Here is a 10,677-nt window from a genome sequence, read left to right on the forward strand (position 1 = left end):
TCGACAAAGCAGGAAAGAATGTCCAATGGAAAAAAGACAGCCTCTTCAATAAATGGTGCTGGGAAAATTGGACAGCCACATGCAGAAAAATGAAATTGGACCATTTCCTTACACCACACGCAAAAATAGACTCAAAATGGATGAAGGACCTCAATGTGAGAAAGGAATCCATCCACATCCTTGAGGAGAACTGTCGCTCTCGGCCCGCAAGAACGACCCGCAGACGAGGTGAGTGGCAAGCTTCTTTTATTATTTCTTCACCGGGACCCCCCGAACCAAGCATTTACAGCAGTATATATTCACGTGTGTACGCCCCCCTTTCCGCCCAATCAGAGTGCTGTGCATGCAGCGTCCTCGTGCGCTCTTATGTAACCGTGCAGGATTCTATTGTTCTCTAGCAGTGATCATGCGTTTATCTCTTGGCTCCTAGTGCTGTTCACGCGCCGGCCACGAGCGCGCCCACATCCTCCTAAACCAATCATTCTCATTTCCTCAACCTTCAGGCACTCCCGTCTACGTGACTCCTTGCATCTGCTGGATGGCTCTCCACAGCTCCCCCCTTTTTATTTTTTTTATATGGCAGGGATCGTGCCTGTCTTAGGTTGCCAATCCTCAGCACACATGCTTACCCGTCATCGGGTACTCCCCTGGGCCGAGGAGCCCCTGTCTTAGGTTGCTATGGTGAGGGATCAGTCTTACCCGTCTTTGACTACCGATCCAGCATACTAAGCCATATCTTGGGGGAGAAAGGGAGGTACCAGCCTCCTGAGCCATCATGGCTTAGACCAAAGCCCGTTGCTGTAGTCATTGTTGTCATACAAGTTTGCAGATGCATTTTAGAAGGAGTATTTGAGCCGGAATCATCAAGGCTCGTATGCCTGCCTAGTTTTTGAGGAATGAAACTGATTGTTATAACATACTAAATGAATCACTGATGGAGCCAAGAGATACCTGAGTGGCATTCAAGGTGACATTCTGAGCTCACCGCGGTTGATTAGCTGATGGCTACGTATGATGGCTCTTAGCTTATAAACTTCTGCGAGTATGATTTTAACCGCACAAGGCAAGAGGCACATGAAAAGAACAATTACCACTAACACTCCTATAATTGTTCCTACAACATACCATGCGTGTGTCAGGGAAGGGAAGTGAGAAAACAAAGAGCTTACAAAGTTTTCAGCAAGCTGAGCAACAGTTAGCTTGGCATGAGGAGCTTCTTCTATCTCCATAATTTCTTGATGCAGTTGCAAGAGATCGAGGGACAGATTAGAATTTGACCATATCCCCTCAAGATGGCGCTGTACTCGATCCCAGGAGGTCTCAGAGATATTATACTCTTTAGGAGTTACACAAATCCAGTGGTAATCACTATGGCACCGGATTTTGGTGCGCAATTTTAAACTTTGAATTTCTTCCCCTAGAAATCTAACAGTATCATATAGTATATTTAACCGGGTTTCAATCCTCTTATCTATGTTTTCTTGAGTCCCCATCACTATTGATGTATTATGTGCAAGCTGATCTACCGTATCCGCAGAGTGCACCGCTTGAGCAAGGGATACCGACGCCGTTACGGCTGTCGCAATTAAGGTTATTAACGAGACTATTCCAAGCACCAACAACCCTATCTCTCGCCGAGGCCGGCTTAGGGCAGCCTGCACACGCTCCCACAGCTCCAAACCAGGGTTAGAATACCATGGTTTGGAGATATTAACTGGGATCATGATGAATGGAGGCTGTTTTACCACTAATACTCCATCGCCTGGTGGTACTCCTCGAATACAGTTGGTTAGGGTACAGTTATAACAAGAAAAATGATAGGTGGCCTTTTCCTTTTTTACTGTAAGGTTTCCTACAACCAGCATGAATGGATGGGGCACGCAGGCTTGGGGGTATCTGAATGATTGCCCAATAGTCTCATAACCAAATATAGTCTTAGCATTACTGGATTGTGAGACATAAAGGATGGCGCCTCCAAAGGCGGCAATAAGTTTCCAAATCTCAGTTTGTACCGGATAGCCACGTTGAGGAGTGAGGACTGGGGGTATTTTCGGACGGCATTCAGGACATCCAGAAGTTATTATAGGCCCCCAATCCCAAAGCTCAAACCTATCTTCTAATGAGTACTTAGTAGCGTTTTGTCCTAAGCAGAGCCTCCAGGGCACTCCAATCCCCTTAGCTATACTTAAGTTAGCTGCACAAAGTGGAATATCCCGTGGGGCTATACCAGAAGTCACTATGGTGCTGTAAGTGGTGTCAAGACCAGCTATACTTACATCACTATAACTACCATAATTAGATTGCGGGGAAACACTTAAACAGCGTGGTATTGTGCGCTTCATCGCAAAACATATGGGGTATACATCAGAATAGCCCTTGTAAGATATGGCAGCCTGCTGTGGCCGAAGGTGAACAGAAGAGGGAGGGCCTAACAAGACAGTATCATTAACATATACAGGAATAGAACTCACGTCCCAACCCACGGGCTGTAACAGGGGTGGATCGGGGACGTATGCCCAATATAATGAGCCCTGGGCTGCCAACACTTGCATAGAAATAAGCATCAGTAGCAAACATGAGTTTGGGTGAGAAGAATGCATTCTATGTTGAGCCATCTGAAGAAGGGCCTGAAGCTGGGCAGTCTCTTGTCTCGGCCACAGTTGAACCGGCTCCGCCTTCATGGGAACAGGCTGCAGGACAGTCGTCGTCGCCATCATCATCATCACCAGCATCCTCCACAGGTTCCACGGCCACCAGCCTGGTGAGGCGTTCCGGCACCCAGAGTGGAGCAGGCGCATCCTGTGGGAAAACACAGAGGGAACCTCGGTGCCACCTAAGCACCGGGTCAGGTCCCTTCCATAAGCCAGTAAGGACATCTTTCCATTTCACCATAGATTGCTGCATTTTCTGTTGACCCCAATGACGTTCCGCGGCCGAAGTGCCATCCTTGTCAATTGTGAGAAAATTTAAAATAAAGGTAACCAAATTGGTGAGGTCATTGGGTATACAATACTCCTCTCCAATTCCCCCTTTTTGTATTTTTTGCAAAGTAGTTTTAAAGGTCAGGTGTGCACGTTCCACTATGCCCTGGCCTCGAGGATTATAAGGTATGCCGGTAACATGTTGGATATTGTAGCAGGCCATGAAGCTGCGAAAGCTTGCAGAAGTGTAAGCAGGGGCATTCTCTGTTTTTAAATGCTTTGGTACTCCCCAGCAGGCAAAGCTGCGCAGGCAATGGGACATCACATTTTTGACATTTTCCCCTCGTAAGGGGGTCGCGCTAACAATTCCCGAGCAAGTGTCTACACTTAAATGGACGTATCTTTGTCGTCCGAAGGAAGGGACATGTGTTACATCCATCTGCCATAGATGATTAGGTAAGAGCCCTTTGGGATTCACTCCTAGGGAGGGCATAGGCAAATGTGTTACACAATTACCACAAGATTTCACGATGTCTCGTGCGTCAGCTCTTGAGATGTTAAAGCGCATCTTTAAAGTCTGGGCATTGACATGCCATCTTTGATGATAGGTTTTCGCGTCCTTCAAGGCGCTACAGACATGAAAGCGTGCAGCCATGTCAGCTATATGGTTTCCTTCAGCTATAGGCCCTGGGAGGTCTGAGTGTGCTCTAAGATGTCCGATATAAAAAGGAGCACCTCCAGCGAGAATGAGGTCTTGCAATTCAATCAGCAGGGAGGAAATTTCTGATTGACTGGTTGAGATAATAGCAGTCTCAACAGATCTGGTAGCTACAACTGCATATTTACTATCTGAAATAATATTGATAGGCTGATTTTGAAACCTTTGTAAAACACACATAATTACCAATAATTCTGTTCTTTGAGCTGAGGTTGATGGCACAACAACTGGAACTACCTCTCCTTCCACCACATAGGCACCAGTTCCAGATTTGCTACCATCTGTAAACACCGTGAGGGCATCAACCAATGGCTCTAATCGGCAGGATTTAGGCCATATGAGGGGTGTATTTTTGTAAAATCCAATTAGGGGGTGTGAGGGATAATGATTATCAAATGCGACAGGATAAGCAATCGTCAAAATGGCCCAATCATCATTTTCATGTATTAGAATGTTCACTTGGGTTTTGTCATAAGGGACTATACATGCATCGGGCAGTCTCCCGAGGACCTGTATGCTAGCTTTGAATATTTTGCTTGCTATCAGAGCTACAGCTGTAGCATACGGGGTGATGACACGGCTAAGATTATGGGGCAGGTAAATCCATAACAGGGGTCCTCCCTGCCATAGTGCTCCTGTGGGTGATCCAGGGGACGGGATAACTACGGCATGTATAGGCTTTTCCGGGTCGCATCTATCCGCTGCTGTTAAGGCTAGTCTACTTTCAACCAATTGTAATGATCTAATGGCAGCTGGGGTAAGAGTTCTTGGGGAGTCTAATCTAGGATCTCCAGGCAGGATATCAAATAAGGGTTTTAATTCTGCTGTAGTGATTTTTATGTATGGCCGGATCCAATTAATATCTCCTAAAAGCTTTTGGAAATCATTTAATGTATGTAGGCGATCTTTACGGATTTGAACCAATTGAGGCTTTACTGTCGTTTTAGAGAGTTGCAGACCGAGATACTTCTGTAGACTCTCTGCCTGAATCTTTTCAGGGGATATAGTTAGTCCCCACTCTGCCAATTGCTTCTGTAGGAAGGTTAGAGCCAAGGGCAGAGACCTCTCATCCGGCCCACAGATCAGGATGTCATCCATATAGTGATAACAAAGTAAGTTTGGAAATGCCTTTCGAAAAGGTTCCAATGCTCGACTCACATACAATTGACATAAGGTGGGGCTATTAGCCATCCCTTGAGGGAGCACTTTCCATTCATATCTTTGATCTGGCTCAGCATGATTAATGGATGGCAGAGTAAAAGCAAAGCGCTCCATATCCACAGGGTGTAGAGGAATGGAGAAGAAGCAGTCTTTGATATCTATTATGATAGAGGGCCAATTTTTGGGCAATGCTGTCACGACTTGGAGTCCCAACTGAAGGGGTCCCATGACCTGCATTTGATCATTGATTTGTCGCAGGTCATGTAACAATCGCCATTTGCCTGATTTCTTTTTTATTACAAATATCGGAGTATTCCACGGAGACGTGGACTCTTGAATGTGTCCTGCTTTAAGTTGTTCTTGAACTAATTCCCTTGCCGCTTGTAGCTTATCTTTTGTTAAAGGCCACTGAGGCACCCAGCGCGGCTCCTGTTGTTTCCAAGTTATTCGAATTGCCTCAGTGGCCGCTAGGAAAAACCCTGACTTCCCATGGAAGGGAGATCGGGATCTCCTTGGCCCTTGGCTCCAAGGCCCTGGCCAGGCTTATATCCCATGTTTCTCATTATGGTTTGGGAGGCCTCACTATACAGTTTTTCAGTAGTAAGCCTAATATCCATTTGCTCCAGCACATCGCGTCCCCACAGAGAAACGGGGGTGGCACAAACATACGGTTGGAAAATGCCTTTATGTCCCTCCTCATCTTCCCAATCTAAGGACGCGGCACTAATATCTGGACTGGTAGCTATTCCTAATCCTCGGAGGGTTTGATTAGCCTTAACTAGGGCCCAAGCTTTAGGCCAATCTAGATGATTGATAATACTTTTATCTGCTCCCGTATCTAGGAGCCCCCAGAAAGGTTTTCCTCTGATTTTCAATTTAAGCATAGGCCTCTCTTTCATGTTCAAAGTAAGGCACGCGAGAGAAGATCCTGTGGATCCTAGGCCACCCTTCCTCGCCTGGCCTGTGGAGGAATATTTGTCATGATTGCTAGGTAATATTAGGAGCTGTGCGATCCTATCCCCTGGATTTATAATGTTGATACCCCTTGGGGAAGAAACCAGAATCTTAACCTCCCCTTCAAAATCGGGGTCAATGACTCCCGGGTGAACCTGAAGTCCCCGCATAGTGGAGGAGCTCCTACCAAGGAGGAGCCCCACCGTTCCTTTCGGAGGCCCTCCATGCAGGTCAGATGGCACGGCCTGCACTCCCATTTCAGGCGTTAGGACCATTCGGGTGGTGGCACAGACGTCAAGTCCAGCGGAACCTGTCGTGGCTCTCCTGGGCCCTGCGTGGATTGACTCCCCTGATCGGAAGGTGGGAAAGTCCATCGTGGCTTGGTAGGTAGAGACATTGCCACCCCGTATAGTTGATTCGGGCCCCGGGGGGTGGGGCCCTGCCTCCCGTTTTTTGAATTTCCCCAATTATTTGGTGGCAACGAATTTCCCTCGATATCAGCCACAGACCGACACTCATGTGCCCAGTGATTCCCTTTCCTACATCGTGGGCAAAGGTGAGGTTTAGGGCCCCCCGGCGACTTGGAAGGGGGTACCCTTCCAATTTGAGTTCCGCGCTGTGGACAGTCCCTTTTTAGATGGCCTTCGCGACCACAATGAAAGCAGCCCTTGACACCAACCCCTCCTTTACCCTGCATAGCTTGTGCAAATGCTGCCGCCATAACTTGTCCCTGGATGGTAGGCCCAGTTATATCCCTACAAACTTTAATATAGGCTGAAAGGTCCTTCGATCTCCATGGTCTAATGGCTTCTCTACACCATTTATTAGCATTTTCAAAGGCCAATTGTTTAATCAGCGGCATTGCCGTGTCTGCATCCCCAAACATCCTACCTGCGGTTTGCATTAATCTATCCACAAAATCCGCATAAGGCTCATTAGGCCCTTGCAACACTTTGGACAATTGGCCATGCAAATCCCCTGCTCCTCTCAGGGTTTTCCATGCTCTAAGAGCCGCTGTAGCTATCTGCTGGTATACTGCAGGAGGATAAACACTTTGAGCCTGGGCCCCAAGATATGGCCCTGCACCCGTGAGCATGTCCAGGTCCCACTGCGGGTTATCTGCAGCTGCATTTCTCCGTGCTGTATCCTGGCAATTGTCTTGATTTTGAATCTTCCACTCTAAATATTGCCCTCCACTTAAGACTGCTCTAGTAAGATTGGCCCAATCTTCAGGTGTAAGGAATAATGCCCCCAGCGACTCCACCAAGGAAACTGTAAAGGCAGCCTGAGGTCCATAGGCACTGACTGCCTCCTTAAGCTGTTTTACTAATTTAAAGTCCAGCGGCTGATGATATCTTTGCTGGTTCTGATCTTCTAAAACAGGAAAGAACCCTTTGCTCAGATCAAGGACCTCTCTCCAACTTTGTGCCCTACACTCTGAACAATGACACGTCTTGGCGCAGCTAGGCCGATGGGGGGGGGGGCCACTCACAGGGCGGCGCTGAGGGGTTTGAAAGCGGCACAACATCCGCCTTCAATTCCAGCTGTGCCACATCAGTGACTTCCGCTTTCAATTCTGGCTGCGCCACCGCTTCAGCCTGCGCTTCGGCTTTCAGCTGCGCCATGACCTCCCTCTGCATTTTTAACTCCTCTAATACCTTCTGCAACTCCGTTTCCTTGCTCTCAAACTGTTGCCGTATATTTTCTAAATCCTGAAGGGCCTGAAAACTGTGAGATTTCTTCTTCTCACCGGCCTCCTTCTCCCCTATCTCTTGCAACTCACTATCTGAAAGTCCCTCCGAGCTCTCACTCCCAGGGTCAGAATCCTTGGAGGACCCCTTACGAGATTCCTCCCTTACTTGTTCCAGAACCTCTCCTCCCTGCTGCACCGCCTGCCTCAATGGCTCTCTAGTGGACTGTAGGCACACCCTTACCAATGACCAAACGGCAAGAGTTCCCGAGGTTACCGATGGGCAGCGTTTCAAGTCTTCCCCTAAGTGCTCCCATTGAGGTATATTTAAAAGCCCTTCATCTATGAACCAGGGAGCTATCTCAGCTACTTCCCTTAAGAAGGTACGGGCCGTTTTCGTCTTTAAAGGGGTACCATTCGCCTTAAGAACGTCCTTCAGCGGACTCTCCATCTTATATCTGGAGATCTCGTTCCCCATTCCGGGAGAAACTTACTTCTATCGTCCCTACGCGCCGGTCGTACTTTCGACGGCTGCGGGGAGCGTCCCTGCCGCTAGACAGGCCTGTCAACTGACAGAAATGGGTGCAGTGCACTTGCACACTTTACCTTATCATTGCTCTTACCTCGATCCTCGTTCTGCGTTTAAAGGTGGGAGGTCCCGGGTTTCGGCACCAGTTGTCACTCTCGGCCCACAAGAACGACCCGCAGACGAGGTGAGTGGCAAGCTTCTTTTATTATTTCTTCACCGGGACCCCCCGAACCAAGCATTTACAGCAGTATATATTCACGTGTGTACGCCCCCCTTTCCGCCCAATCAGAGTGCTGTGCATGCAGCGTCCTCGTGCGCTCTTATGTAACCGTGCAGGATTCTATTGTTCTCTAGCAGTGATCATGCGTTTATCTCTTGGCTCCTAGTGCTGTTCACGCGCCGGCCACGAGCGCGCCCACATCCTCCTAAACCAATCATTCTCATTTCCTCAACCTTCAGGCACTCCCGTCTACGTGACTCCTTGCATCTGCTGGATGGCTCTCCACAGAGAACACGGGCAGCAACCTCTTCGACCTCTGCCGCAGCAACATCTTCCTAGGAACAACGCAAAAGGCAAGGGAAGAAATGGAAAAAATGAACTATTGGGATTTCATCAAGATCAAAAGCTTTTGCACAGCAAAGGAAACAGTTAACAAAATCAAAAGACAACTGACAGAATGGGAGAAGATATTTGCAAACGACATATCAGATAAAGGACTAGTGTCCAGAATCTATAAAGAACTTAGCAAACTCAACACCCAAAGAACAAATAATCCAATCAAGAAATGGGCAGAGGACATGAACAGACATTTCTGCAAAGAAGACATCCAGATGGCCAACAGACACATGAAAAAGTGCTCCATATCACTCGGCATCAGGGAAATACAAATCAAAACCACAATGAGATATCACCTCACACCAATCAGAATGGCTAAAATCAACAAGACAGGAAATGACAGATGCTGGCGAGGATGCGGAGAAAGGGGAACCCTCCTACACTGTTGGTGGGAATGCAAGCTGGTGCAGCCACTCTGGAAAACAGCATGGAGGTTCCTCAAAATGTTGAAAATAGAACTGCCCTATGACCCAGCAATTGCACTATTGGGTATTTACCCTAAAGATACAAACGTAGTGATCCAAAGGGACACATGCACCCGAATGTTTATAACAGCAATGTCCACAATAGCCAAACTATGGAAAGAACCTAGATGTCCATCAACAGATGAATGGATCAAGAAGATGTGGTATATATACACAATGGAATACTATGCAGCCATCAAAAGAAATGAAATCTTGCCATTTGCGACAACATGGATGGAACTAGAGCGTATCATGCTTAGCGAAATAAGTCAAGCAGAGAAAGACAACTATCATATGATCTCCCTGATATGAGGAAGTGGTGATGCAACATGGGGGCTTAAGTGGGTAGGAGAAGAATCAATGAAACAAGATGGGATTGGGAGGGAGACAAACCATAAGTGACTCTTAATCTCACAAAACAAACTGAGGGTTGCTGGGGGGAGGGGGGTTGGGAGAACGGGGTGGGATTATGGACATTGGGGAGGGTATGTGCTTTGGTGAGTGCTGTGAAGTGTGTAAACCTGGTAATTCACAGACCTGTACCCCTGGGGATAAAAATATATGTTTATAAAAAATAAAAAATTAAAAAAAAAAAAAAAGAGAGAATGGTCTCAAAAAATGTTGCTCATGGGGTGCCTGGGTGTCTCAGTGGATTAAGCCTCTGCCTCCGGCTCAGATCTTGATCTCAGGGTCCTGGGATGGAGCCACATATGGCTTGGGGCTTCTGCTCAGCAGGGAGCCTGCTTCCCCTCCCCCCCCCCCGCCCCTGCCTGCCTCTCTGCCTACTGGTGATCTCTCTGTCAAATAAATAAATAAAATCTTAAAAAAAAAAAAAGTGTTCCTCAGGATACTGTAAGTCTTCACTTACTATCCACCTTCTATAGACGTGGTAACTGATGGCAGAGAAGAGCGATTTTTTCCAGATTACTTGCTACTATGGGCTGTAGTCTGTGCAAGTGCTCCAGAACTCTGCCTCTGACACCAGAGACTTGCTCTCAATATCGATGTTAAGGTAGTTTACATACGTAGTCATAGCTTTATTTCCATGTATTATGATGACGATTTCTTAATAACAGAACACATTCTAAATCAATTTTAAAAATTTGTCTCATTTCAAATGTGACTTTGATTCATCTTGGGATCAAAGATTTGCCAGAACACATCATTGATCTGGTAATAAGCGTCAAAATAAATTACAATTAGATTTACAGGGATTATTTTTATAGATTTTTAAAATTTTATTTTACCAGTTATTGAAAAAAAGAAAAAAAACGGTGTTAGAGTCTTTCCGACACAAAGCAGAGCATAAACAATAACCCAATAAAATGTACACGGCTCACGATTTAGTCAAATGTATCTGAGATTGTAACCTGAACTAGCACTGGAAACAATGCGAAAAATTCAATGCTTGATGCAGTTGTTTCTCATATTCAGACAGTTAACAATGAAAACCAAACAGAGGACTAGCTGAGTGAACTTTTCAATTGTTAATGTAGCTCTAGTATTTAAGGAGAGAAAAACCCATTGGGTTGCAGGTGCTCTTGATTCTGTGACCTTTTTTAAAGATTTTATTTATTTATTTACTTGAGATTGAGAGAGAGAGCAAGCATGACAAGCCAGAGGG

At 46.5% G+C, this 10,677-nt stretch overlaps 1 protein-coding gene across 1 annotated transcript; it reads right to left on the minus strand.

The window, feature by feature from the left end:
- Positions 1–962: 962 nt before the first annotated feature.
- LOC131827244 (endogenous retrovirus group K member 113 Env polyprotein-like) lies at positions 963–8,186 on the minus strand. Its single transcript, XM_059167468.1, has 2 exons — positions 8,068–8,186; positions 963–2,799 (listed from the first exon to the last, which is right to left on the minus strand). The coding sequence occupies exon 2, from the start codon at positions 2,796–2,798 to the stop codon at positions 963–965; it is 1,836 nt and encodes a 611-aa protein (XP_059023451.1). The 5' UTR covers position 2,799; positions 8,068–8,186.
- Between the last annotated feature and the right edge of the window lie 2,491 nt (positions 8,187–10,677).

The sequence above is a fragment of the Mustela lutreola genome, chromosome 1 (assembly GCF_030435805.1).
Source record: "Mustela lutreola isolate mMusLut2 chromosome 1, mMusLut2.pri, whole genome shotgun sequence".
NCBI classification, from domain to species: Eukaryota; Metazoa; Chordata; class Mammalia; order Carnivora; family Mustelidae; genus Mustela; species Mustela lutreola.

Excerpts from the sequence above, each read along its gene's own strand:
- LOC131827244 (XM_059167468.1), bottom strand. The coding sequence starts at position 2,798 with ATGCGCCTGCTCCACTCTGGGTGCCGGAACGCCTCACCAGGCTGGTGG.